We start from the raw sequence: 14,170 nt of genomic DNA, 5'->3' as shown, positions 1-14,170 counted from the left end.
TAGGACTATGTTTAGTATTAGCAACTTTTGTATGTACTGGGTTGTGCAGAGGAAACGCATGTTCTTCGAACAGCCAGTACTCGTCAACGGGAGAGGGTATTGCCCTGGAACGAATGTTGGCAGACGACCCATACTATGCCATTTTCAGTTGCTTTAAGCGTTGGAACGTACAACATCGTGTGTTCGCTGTTAAGCAGTTTTTTTAGAAAAAATGAATCTGTAGTCACAGTGCAACGCTTTTTCGTCAATATTTTAGAGTTGGGCGTCGAGGTGCAATGCCCGATCGAAATACTGTACTCCGATGGGTTGCAGCGTTTAGGAGTACTAGTTCTGTGATGAAAAAGAAACCACCTGGTCTTTCCCGTTCAGTTCGTACTCCTGAAAATGTAGACCGAGTCAGTGTCGTCGAGTCGATCGTCTAGGACTAGTAACAACTGCCGTTCTGACTCGGTCTACACTTTCCGGGGAACGGGGAAGACCAGGTGGTTTCTTTTTCATCACAGAACTAGTACTCCTAAACGCTGCAACACATCGGAGTACAGTATTTCGATCGGGCATTGCACCCCGACCCTCAACTATTGACGAAAAAGCATTGCACCGTGACTACAGATTCATTTTTTCTAAAAAACTGCTTAACAGCGAACACACGATGTTGTACGTTCCAACGCTTAAAGCAACTGAAATGTTGCAACTGAAAATGGCATAGTATGGGTCGTCTGCCAACATTCGTTCCAGGACAATACCCTCTCCCGTTGACGAATACTGGCTGTTCGAAAAACATGCGTTTCCTCTGCACAACCCTGTATAATATAATAATTATGTACCTATATGTTTTGTCAATAAACTCCTCTGGTTGCAATTCATTGGCAATCAGAGAAATTATTATATAATTATAAATTTTCTAATAAAACTAGCAATTGAATATTATTATCATATTATCAATTAGTACCGCCATTGGTAATTGATTATTATTAATGTTTATACTGTAATATAAACCATAATTTATTATTTTTCCAAATTTGAGAAAGGAACAGTTTAGGGCTTTAAGCCTGGTGTTCCTTTCCCAATCATTCATAGTTGAGAATTATATTGCATCTATCAATGTATAAATAAATAAATAATACTGCAGTATGATTTAAATTACATGATATTAAATAGTAATATTGATAGTTAATATTAATGTTTTCACAATGCTATATAGTAATATTGATAGTTAATATCAGTGTTTTCAAGATACTATAGTATGACGGGATGTATAACATTTTAAATGTATAATTTCATTCACTTTCGACTAGATACTAGATATATTATCTAATAAAATATTTCAAAGGTTCTACTTGAATAACTGTTGATTGATATAGAAATAACACAGTACCCTTTTTTGGAAACTATTTTATGAAACTAGTTTCAGCTCGTTTGAGCCATTTTCAAGTGTTCTTTTTGCTGTGTACATTTAAAAACATTTTTAAAAAGGTACTATGTAATATCTATAATGATTATCAAGATATTATTTATTGTTTGTCTATTATAGACAGTAAATACCGAATAGGTTAGGTTTAATAAGATCCAAGGCGTTCGCGATTTTTCTGAACACTCTTTGGCATGGCTCTCTCCTGGCAGAGTTCGCAGAGAACTGAATTCCCCATTATTATTCCACCTCCGGCACTTTTGCAGCATTCTAGATAGAAAATGACAACAATGATTCATTAATAGTAGAATAGAAAATGACAACAATCATTCGTTTATTGTAGAATAGAAAATGACAACAATCATTCGTTTATTGTAGAATAGAAAATGACAACAATCATTCGTTTATTGTAGAATAGAAAATGACAACGATCATTCGTTTATTGTAGAATAGAAAATGACAACAATCATTCGTTTATTGTAGAATAAAAAATGACAACAATCATTCGTTTATTGTAGAATAGAAAATGACAACAATCATTCGTTTATTGTAGAATATACAATGATAACAATCATTCGTTTATTGTGGAATATACAATGACAACAATCATTCGTTTATTGTAGAATAGAAAATGTCAACAATCATTCGTTTATTGTAGAATATACAATGACAACAATCATTCGTTTATTGTAGAATAGAAAATGACAACAATCATTCGTTTATTGTAGAATATAAAATGACAACAATCATTCGTTTATTGTAGAATATACAATGACAACAATCATTCGTTTATTGTAGAATAAAAAATGACAACAATCATTCGTTTATTGTAGAATAGAAAATGACAACAATCATTCGTTTATTGTAGAATATACAATGATAACAATCATTCGTTTATTGTAGAATATACAATGACAACAATCATTCGTTTATTGTAGAATAGAAAATGACAACAATCATTCGTTTATTGTAGAATAGAAAATGTCAACAATCATTCGTTTATTGTAGAATATACAATGACAACAATCATTCGTTTATTGTAGAATAGAAAATGACAACAATCATTCGTTTATTGTAGAATAGAAAATGACAACAATCATTCGTTTATTGTGGAATATACAATGACAACAATCATTCGTTTATTGTAGAATATACAATGACAACAATCATTCGTTTATTGTAGAATAGAAAATGACAACAATAATATAGTAGAATATGATACAAATAGAAAAGGAAAACAATAATAATTCATTATTATAAAGGATACAAAATACAATATCCATTTCATATATGCATTTCGCAAACTATGGCCTCACATATATTTTATAAGAGATCTTCCAACAACGTTCATCAAAGATTTGATGAGTGATACTCTGGTGAGGCTTTGGTTTAATTTGAAGGCCCTTATTATTACTACTGCATAAAAAATTCTGCATTTCGGTAAACATTATTACACTATCAAATATAAAATATTGATAGTCGACGCTTAGAGTGAAATATATCCATAAAATATACAGGGTGATTCTTAATTATGGTAAAATAATTTAATACGTGATAGTAGAGGTAAAAATAAGAAAAAAGTTATCGTAAACATATATCTATAAACGCTATACAGAGTGAAAGATTTAGCCCGGAATTCAGTTCCTCTGGTGAAATACACCGATACTGAATTGTTTGGGGACTAGTTTTTGATAAACTTATGCAGGATTAATATGGAAAAAAATCTGAAAAATTGAATAAAACTAGTCTGGAAGCTGTAGTGTGAGTAGTTTTTGAGAAAAAAGTTGAAATATGTAAAAAATCTAAGTGGAAAAACAACACAGACTTCTACGTTTGATGCCCAATAACTTTCTTTAATGATCAGTAAACAAATCATTTTTCGCAATAAAAATTGTAGAGAATTTAATTCTGAAAAGAATTATGTAAGTTGTGTAAACTAAATTTAAATAAAAGTTGAATAAAATTTATTCTTATGTAGTACATTACACCATGAAAATTTGCTGTTTTATGAGGAGAGAACTCATAGGTTGTAGCTGATTGCAAATAAAATATTCGTTTTTTTATGAAAAGTTTATTTTTATATGAAAGTAGCATATCTAAATGACATTAAACTTATACCAAAAGACTGAAGATGATATTCAAAGTGACCTCCTTTGTTCTGAATGCATATGTTCAGACGTCTTCTCATCGATTGTCGGACCCGTTAAAATATTCCAGGAGTCTGCTTTATAATTTCTATTCCGTTCAAAATCCTTAATCGGAGTTCTTCAATGGTATCAATCGGAGTATTGTATACTAAGGTTTTCAAGTGTCCCCAAAGATAAAAATCCAAAGGATTTAAGTCTGGTGACCTAGCTGGCCATGGTACTGGCCCACCTCGGCCTATCCATTGATTTGGAAAGCTGTGATTCAAGTGTTCACAAACAGCAACACTGAAGCGTGCTGGAGCTCTATCATGCATGATTCTCACAAAAGCAAAGTGAAATGGTTACAAATAACTGGTTAATACATTTTATTCAACTTTTATTTAACTTTAGTTTACACAACTTACATAATTCTTTTCAGAATTAAATTCTCTACAATTTTTATTGCAAGAAATTATTTTTTTGTTTTATTCAATTTTTCAGATATTTTTCCATATTAATCCTGCATAAGTTTATCAAAAACTAGTCCCCAAACAATTCAGTATCGGTGTATTTCACCAGAGGAACTGAATTCCGGGCGAAATCTTTCACCCTGTATAGCTCGCTAATAAAGCGTTTATGGATATATGTTGATAGAAACTTTTTTCTTATTTTTACCTCTACTATCACGTATTAAATTATTTTACCATAATTAAGAATCACCCTGTATTCAAGGATATCCTTTTCATTAGCAGCTTTCAACCGAAAGGTATGATGGCACACTGGAGGGAGGTGTACAGTAGTTCTATTACTATTTCCTAGTACTACTACTAGGAAATAGTAGTAGTAATAGTAATACTTCCCTATTACTATCTCTAGTACTAATTCCTCCAGTATTTAGACCCGTGTTAAGACTATTTCACACAGCTGTAGCTTGAAATGGGTCTTTTGTAAAACGTACCAATCTGTCAATTCCAAACCGGTTATGATACACCGGTAGATTTATTAACATTAGGTAATACGTCTTTCAAAAGACCTATTTCAAGCTACGCTACGGCGGTGTGAAATGGCCTTAATACAGGTTTAAATACTGGAGAAAATAGAACTACTGTACATTTCCTTGTACATGCCATTATACTGTTATGAAATTCACACATGCTCATGAGTGGTATGAAGGAGGAATAGAGATGGTAACAAATAATAGAGGGAGACAGAGAGATGAGAGCCGGGTCCTGCAAAGCCGGCGTCATTAACAAAATGTGAAACATAAACGACCCTTACCATGGGACATCTTGTTATGCTATTTTTTATCTATAATACACCACAATTTTATACTGTTGAATTAAAATAGCATTTCATCTTTGTCCAACAATTCTTTACTTTCTATGGGGACAACTTTGGCATCAGTTTTATAGTATATTTCGCACCTAGAGCAGAAAATGAGATTTTTCCGGTTCGAAATCGGTTTTCAACCATAGGAAAGATTGAGAGCCGGAAAAACATTTTTGCCCGTGGTGCGAACGCTATTTTTCGCCACACACAAAAATAAACAATATATATATATATATATATATGAGAATAGTTGTTTACTAAGCACTTCCGAAAGCAGAAGTGGAAGTTGATAGCTCTAGCAAATCTGAGGTAATCTGAATATCAGGAAATTGTCCAAGTATTTTTATTTTTTATTCTGATTTGTCTAAATAACCTAAAAGATTATGTTCAATTATGTGGGAGGTTGAGTTTATACTTTTTTATTCTTTCAAATGACAATAAGATGATATTATTATAAATGTTTTAATTATTGAATAATGAACACAAATAATGAAAAGTTTTTTGATCAGCTGTTTTTTGATCACCTTTCTTAGTTCATGTTAGCGGCTGGAAAGGGTACTCTTTCCGGCTTAGGCCGGAAAGAAACCTGTTCTGACGTCGGACGAGAGTCGTCTGCAAACAATGTCTTTCAAATCTACGTAGGGACTGGAAAACAGCTGCTTTCTGTGCAGTGTGGCGAAAATACAATAGTTATAGATAAGAGATGATTATTTATTCACGAAAATAATATTCAAATTGCAGAGGCGTCTTCTTTACTATAGTTTTTATTGAGACATTCAATTTTAAATAGGGTTGGTATTCAGATACTGAATGCTACCAATACTTAGAGTTTAGAATATTCAAACTAGTATTAATATATATTGAGAAGTGAGTATAGAAAATAGAATAGGGGAAAAATAGAACATTAAAAAAAATGGGAGAGGAATAGCACAAGGCTACCTCATCTTTTCTCTCCCTATCATTTTAATGATGTGCTTATTGTATGAATCAATAAATAATAAATAAAGAACAGCACTCACCACTATGCATCCATCGATCACAGGCTGTGCATTTGATTAGATTCTGCTCCTCCTCGGGCTTTTTCGTGTAGCATCTCAAACAGATTTGGCAGTAATATCCCTTACGCCATTGCCTAGACAAACAAAACAATGACGATCAATTAGAGACAGAAAATATAGGAAGTCTAGTTGTTCGCAGGTTGTGTGATTGGAGGAACATTTAATTCAATTATTTATTTCAGTCAAAGAAATACTATACAGAAGTACAATAGGCTAAGTCATATTAAGTTTCAGATAAGTCATATTATTTCAATAACAAATATTATTAACTTAATTTATTATCACAGATGCATTAGTCTTTGAAAATATAAACAATAAACGCAATAATTCATGCAAAATACTTATAGCTTTTAATCCTTAGAGAGGATGTTAGTATAGCTTAACCTTCCGGTAGTCGCGCCCTACTCAATCACACGAGAAGTCGCGTGTTGTATTTTGTACAACAGCTAATTTTTCAAGTGTATGTACTCTGTTTAGTGTCAAAAGATCTTAATTAATTGTATAATTACTTTTCCCATCCTCTTGGGTTATTTTACGCCTATGAACATTTGGATGATTACCATTTCATAGCCCAATAAGGTACATCAAGCAGAGCAATCAATTCAATTGGTTCGTTTACAGTCCCCGTATACAGTCTTTCCCTATCTTATGCACAGTGCGACTTATGCACTGTCGCGGCTAAATGGCACCTAAAGACTGAACCATTGCTTGGTTGATACTGCAACTCAGTGGAGTGATGAGGGGGAAGTTTTGCGTAGGTGACACATTCACTAACACCACCCCATTCAATAGTTTTGTGCAGAAAAAAACTGACACTGTTGTACTTTTTACAACAGCGCGACTGCCGGAAGGTTAAAAATGTCATGTGGTTAACTTGCTAATATAATAGATAGAATCCTATCATATTAAGCGAGCAATTTCTGTATATCTGTTTATATCTTATATCTGGTTATTTATGTTCAACGGATCTCGAAAACGGCTCTAACGATTTTCACGAAATTTGGAACATAGTAGGTTTATGATATAAAAATCCAATTGCACTAGGTCTCATCCTTGGGAAAACTCGCTGAGCTACATTAAAAGGATAATTCATCCTTGGCTGAAACAGCTGAGACTTTCTTTGTCTGTGGATAGTAAAAAGTGAGCGAGTGATTCTGTGGAAAATCATAATATCGCATCCCCGAAATTCATAAGCTGACGTTTAGCCAGCTGTAAAATATAAACACGATCATTTTAGAGAATTGTGTTCTGTTTATCAATAAATAAAAATAACGAGCGAAGCTCGGTGCCCCGATATTAATTATTGTACAGATGAGCTGGCAATCACCGAATTGAGGTTGGCCTCCCTGAATTCATTAATATAATAGAAGGGGTTGGAGATCAACCATGACTTCAACCTTCTATTGAAAGTCACAAGGGACAGGCTTCTTATTTCGTTAGGTAGCATATTAAAAAACCTAATACCAGATGAGGGAGAGAGATTCTACTTGTTCGCTCCAATCTGACTCTTGACTGGAATATATTTTGGTTTCTCCTTGCTACATGACCATGAATTTCGTTAGCTATAGTGAATGAATCTAGATATTTGATGAATATTCCATCTTCCAACAATAAACAAATGATGACTTCCAAACATGAACAGGAAATTTTCAAATATTGTAGTTCTGAAGAAAGTTGTGTATTCGGATAATCAATAATCGATTATGGTGAATCGATAGTCGAATTCGAATCGTATGATACAGTCAAGTAGTCAGTTATTATATACATGAGCTCCCAGTTATCTGTACTATAATAAGGGAAGAACTGGCTTATACACGTACGGGATAGGAAAATTATGTTCGACGCATCATCACGTCTGAACTACTGTACTGATTAACTTGAAATTTTGCATATAGATTCTTGATTAACCGAGGATGGTTATAGGCCTATTTTCAATTCTTCAAGATTTCATTACGTCAAGTTTTCAGTTTGTCAAGTTTTAAAACAGACTCTTGCGGAGCACGGGTTACCTGCTAGTCCATAATAACACAAGTAACTTGTGGAGAGCGAAAAACTTCGCACATTTTTTCACAAAATTCTTCATTTTACTTTCATAATTCTTGGGTTGGCCAGAGAAGAAGTAAGAATATGGCCAAGGAAGGCCAACACATAGAAAAAGAAAAAGGAAAGGCACAAAGCTAAGTCAATGGAAAACGTGCCATTCTAGAAATGAAAAGTTCCAAAGCATATTAAGAAGGGTTTTGGAAGAAGGGCTTTGGAAAGGGGGTCCCATTTAGTCGCCACCTACGACAAGCAGGGATAATAATAATAAAGTTGTCAGTTGATGGCAGCTTCAGACTACTTGAGGCGCCACAACTCTGTTGCTGGGATCCTACACCAGGATCTTGCCCTGAAGTTTGGTCTAGTGGATCAAATACTATCTATACAAGCAACTTTCTGTACTTGAGAATGATACACACAAGATGTATTGGGATCGCTCTGAGCTGACTGACAGGACAGTTGTGCACAACCGGCCAGACATTATCCTCATGGACAAGACAGCCAGGGAGACGATTTTGATTGATGTTGGCATACCATGTTGCCACAACTTGGAACAATATTACAATGAGAAAATTTCCAAGTGTCTCCCCCTGGCTGCTGAAATCAGGGATGTCTGGAAGCAGGAAAAAGTTACAACTGTCTCTGTGATTATCTCTACTGTTAGAGTGATCAGGCAGAAGGTTTCAGCGAACCTCAGTCGCCTTGGTGTCTCAGGGAGTGCAAAACATGGAATTCAAAAGGCGGTTGTACTCAGAACGGTATCAATGATTAGATATTTTTAAATTTGACAGAATAGAGATGTACTAAAGTCTTGCCAATGGCCGACTTAGGTTACAATAAAAAATGCTCACTTTGTAAGTGATGAAATAATTGAATAATAATACCCCTGGGGTAATACGATTATTGGAAAATATTATGATAGAGAAAATATAATTACAGTACTGTATTGTTTGAATATTTAATTGTATTTTCAAGTACGATACATCAGTATTAAATTAAAGAAAGCATACCTGTCGCAAGATCCACAAAGCGTTTGTAGATACACTTTTACGTTCTTCTCTTTTTTGTACTGAAAAGAAGAAATACAAAATTCAATAAATATGTCAATTATCAATACTTTCTAAATTGATTAAATCATAATGTATTTGAAGTTGTGTTGTGTGAGATGTTGTGATACTTTACCATGATGAAAACACAAATTGAAGTTGTATTTTCATAATATTTTTGACACTACACTTTACACATTCATCTCTCTTAAGATAGCTCTTACGAAGGATTCATTCCCTGTAACGTACCGGGTGTTTCAAAAAGAATGACCCAATTTTAAACAGTTATATTAATTAAAAAAATGGTATACACAAACCAATTTTACATCACATTACTCACAGAAGTATCAATTTTATGCTGATGTATTATAAGTGTTCTATGTGCCTTCTTTTTGAGGCTCGGACGACATCTAGACGGTAGCCATACTCATCCCAGACTGTTCGCAAGATAAAACACAATCTTTAACGTTGTTCCTCCCTTAGCACTTAATATTGAAGAGCTAAAAACCAGGGTAACTGATGCAGTAGCTAAAGTCCAAGAAGACATCTTGCGAACAGTCTGGGATGAGTTTGGCTACCGTCTAGATGTCGTCCGTCCGAGCCTCAAAATCGACTCGAAATTTTGAAAATAAACGACCTATAGCATGTGATATCTTCTATGTGCTACCTTCTATCTATGATGGTATTCCACGTCAATAAGAAACTGAACTGAACAGAACGCAGTGTGAAAATGTGTGGAAAAGGTTTGAGAATGATGTGCAATTTAGACAAAACTTTTGGTACTTACCTCGTGTTGCCAGTCTGATCCTCCCGGGTCGGTGGTACCGCATGAGTTGCAAACCGAGCACACCTGGCAATGCCATCTCCCATTCGGCACTTTACGCAGGCCTACGCAGTAGATGTGGTACCTGCCAACAATTCAAATTCAATTCAATTCAAATTTATTTATTCCACACTCATAAATACATATACATAAATCAAACAAAGCTCAACATGACAATACAATCCAACCAAAGTGTAATAATAATAAACGGTAAGTGAAAAAACCACTGGCATAAGATTATCATTATAATCGTAATTTGTTAAATGAAGCCAGAAATCTGAGCAGAGCTCAAGTGGCATGTAACATGTCATCAACATTTTTTCTATGCAAAGTGCATGCATTTGTATTAACTCAATGAGTAAAGGCACTGCAACATTCCTCCGTAGTATAGGGACACGCTTTTACAAGTACATTATTTGTAATTGAAGACAATAATAGCCTATGACTACCACATAGCCTTATTCTTTCAGGCAGACAAAATTGAAGAGCATTTATTAAATATGATTTTAGTCAATTTATCACAATCGAGAACAACGTCTATTTTATAGTGAGGCTAACGTTATAATGGCAGTATTTGATTTACATTGGTGTTGCTATCCTTGTCTATCATTCGACAAAGCAGATAGCGAATGTAACAATCATGGTTTTGTGTATTAAGTTGAGATGATACTGTATCATATTGTAGTGTTGCTGTATCATATTATGTTGATACTGTATCATATTATGTTGATACTGTATCATATTGTGTTCATACTGTATCATGTTGTTCTTGTTCTATAGTGAGGTCACAATCATGGTGTTGTGTATCAAGTTGAGATGATATTGTATCACAATGTGTTGATCATGTTGTAGTTGTTCTTGTCATATCAATGAGAGTTGAAAAATACAAAATTTATTAACCAAGAAATTAATTACAGTAGAGCAACTTTATCATGACTAATTTCCTATCAGGAAAACTGATAATCCGTTACTTATAGTGAGGTCCACGTTATAATGGCAGTAGAGAAAGATAGGTGAACCACGTTGCCGATCCTCTGTCTTGTCAATGCCTTCTATAGACGGTAGCTGATACAGGTTTATTGATGTAATATTAACTGTTCATCCACATTCAGAATAATCAATTATATTTTATTAAACAAGAAATTATATTTCTCAATAATTTCATAATGAATTTTCATTAAGATGAAATATTTTGTTAGTTAATGATCAATTTTACATTGTTAAAGACAATCTGGCAACAGAGCAAAGCGAGAAAGAGATATCTGCTTTGTCGAATGGTAGACAAGAATAGCAACCTCAATGTTCATCAAATACTGCCATTATAACGTGGACCTCACTATAGAACAAGAACAACATGATACAGTATGAACACAATATGATGCAGTATCAACATAATATGATACAGTATCATATCAACTTGATACACAACACCATGATTTGATACTTCGCTATCTGCTTTGTCGAGTGATAGACAAGGATAGCAACACCAATGTTAATCAAATAATTTACTGTTATTATAACATGGACCTCACTATAGAACAAGAACAACATGATACAGTATGAACACAATATGATACAGTATCAACATAATATGATACAGTATCATATCAACTTGATACAAAACATCATTATTTGATACATTCGCTATCTGCTTTGTTGAATGATAGACAAGGATAGCAACACCGATGTTAATCAAATACTGTCATTATAACGTGGACCTCACTATAGAACAAGAACAACATGATACAGTATGAACACAATATGATACAGCATCACCACAATTTGATACAGTATCATCCCAACTTGATACACAACACCATGATTCGATACATTCGCTATCTGCTTTGTCAAATGATAGACAAGGATAGCAGCATCAACGTTAATCAAATACTCCCATTATAACGTGGACCTCACTATAGAACAAGAACAACATGATACAGTATGAACACAATATGATATAGTATCAACACAATATGATACCTTATCATCTCCACTTGATACACAACACCATGATTGTTACATTCGCTATCTGCTTTGTTGAATGATAGACAAGGATAGCAACCCGAATGTTAATCAAATACTGCAATTATAACGTGACCTCACTATAGAATAAGAACAACATGATACAGTATGAACACAATATGATACCGTATCATATCAACTTGATACAAAACATCATGATTTGATACATTCGCTATCTGCTTTGTTGGATGTCTACTATCAGCTTCACCACAATATGATATATTATCATCTCAACTTGATACACAACATCATTATTTGATACATTCTCTATCTGCTTTGTTGAATGATAGACGAGGATAGCAATACCATTGCCACCACAATATGATACATTATCATCTCAACTTGATACACAACACCATGATATGATACATTCGCTATCTGCATTGTTGAATGATAGACAAGGATAGCAACACCTATGTTAATCAAACACTGCCATTAATACGTAGACCTCACTACAGCTGAAATAATTTTTAAAGTGAAAAATGTAACTGACCCGCGGTCGCACAAGTCACAGAACAGCATCCTCTCCTCGTCAGCCGGGTCCTTGCATTCAGACAGTGTGTTCAGGCGGGACTTGAATAAGATTTATGTTTGTTGAGTTTTGTCTTTTTTTCTTTCCTATGTATTACATAATATATTAGTGTTTTTATTTATAAGTTTCATATTTGCAAAGTTTCCATAATTCTCTTTCCTTTGTTTCTTTTTCTTTTCTTCTTGAATTCTTCAGTATTAGTTACATACTTAGTTCTTCTTCTTTTATCTGCTATACTATAAGTTTCATATTTGCAAGGTTTTCTATCATTTTTTTGTATTTTGTTTTTTCTAAAACTCAATAGTATATTAGTTAAGTTATTATATTTTCATTCTAATGTATTATATTTTCAAATTGTATGCTCAATGTGTGTTATGAGGGCAATAATGGGATTCAGTTCCTGGTGCCCTCAAATATGTAAATTTTCAAATAAATAAATAATCCTGCGCTAATACAGTTTTAATATCTTTGCCTTGTTCGAACTTTCATTGTAATTAACTCTAAAATTTCTGCAACTAATACTTCTACTTGTTTGTCAACTTACTTGTATTTATACTTCATAAATAATCTATCATACTTTTTAATTCAAGAAGAAGAAACTTACAAGTTGCCTGCAGTATTATTTCTACTCGAATATATAGTTATCTCATGTATCCTGGAACTTTTCTCTCATAATTCCCTACTATTGTTCACACTTACAAAAGCACAAAAGTTCAAGACTGTGGAGAAGTGTTTGCTCATTCTAGAGAGCTTTCTTTGCAATGAAAACTTATTATTTATCATGTACATTGAATTGATTAAGTTATTTTATGAAATTTTGAAGCCATAAATACACACAAATTCTCACTTATTATGACGGAACTGGATGAATTTTAATGTTGCTTTCCATGACGAAACACTATATAATAGCTTTGTTATAGTTCAGACACTGTCTTACTTGTAAATATTTGAAAAAAAAAACACTCAATTTTCTTGGAGTATTGAGGAATGCATCCCTGAGAAAGCCTCCCTCTGAGGCTGATGAAGCTCCTCCTCAGGAGTGAAATGCATTCCTCAATACTCCAAGAAAAGTGAGTGTTTTTCAAATATTTACAAGTAACACAGTGTCTGAACTACAAAAAAGTTGAAATTTAAATTATTAAAGAACATTACTACGGTAGTACCCTGTTTTATTTTATATGCCTATATAATAATATCATCAAATTAAATCAAGTTCTATTTAATTGTATCATTTACATAACAAATTCCGTTAGACAGTTGATATTAGCCTACTGATAATATTGAATACAATACTGAACAATATTGAATAATTTTTATATAAACTCAACCTAATCTTTCGTTTTCTTTAGAGCTACTTTTGAATATAAATAAAAAATAAAAATATAATAAAAACAATATAAAAATCTTGAAGCACCCTTTATTTCTTTAAAGACTTTAAAATAGTTCAAGAACTAGTTTCGGTGATCAAACCATCGTCAAAATAAAATAAAATTCAATACATTTATTTATTTATTTATTATTTCATCACATTACATCATAATATTGGGAATACTCCCACTTGATAGTTATTTATTTATAATTTTTTTATAACCTGACGATGGTGTGATCACCGAAACTAGTTCTTGAACTATTTTTATTTTATTTTTTTAAATAAAGGGTGCTTCAAGATTTTTATATTGTTTTTATTAATTTGAAAAGTAGCCTATGTGAATGAAGTGTTTTTATAAAAATATAAATCTAATAATTTAAAAAGGGTACTAAGATTTATATTTTTATTTATAAACAC

At 33.1% G+C, this 14,170-nt stretch overlaps 1 protein-coding gene across 1 annotated transcript; it reads right to left on the bottom strand.

The window, feature by feature from the left end:
• Window positions 1-242: 242 nt before the first annotated feature.
• Window positions 243-12,398, bottom strand: LOC120353500 (histone-lysine N-methyltransferase 2C-like). The gene is made up of 5 exons (XM_039437353.1): window positions 12,346-12,398; window positions 9,795-9,915; window positions 8,972-9,030; window positions 5,883-5,995; window positions 243-1,678 (listed from the first exon to the last, which is right to left on the bottom strand). Exons 1-5 carry the CDS (start codon window positions 12,372-12,374, stop codon window positions 1,557-1,559), a joined length of 444 nt encoding a protein of 147 aa, XP_039293287.1. The 5' UTR covers window positions 12,375-12,398; the 3' UTR covers window positions 243-1,556.
• Window positions 12,399-14,170: the final 1,772 nt, after the last annotated feature.

Source organism: Nilaparvata lugens, chromosome 11 (assembly GCF_014356525.2).
Source record: "Nilaparvata lugens isolate BPH chromosome 11, ASM1435652v1, whole genome shotgun sequence".
Lineage (NCBI taxonomy): Eukaryota > Metazoa > Arthropoda > Insecta > Hemiptera > Delphacidae > Nilaparvata > Nilaparvata lugens.
Note: the sequence above shows the minus strand (reverse complement) of the source record. Positions and strands in the feature narration are given on the sequence as shown.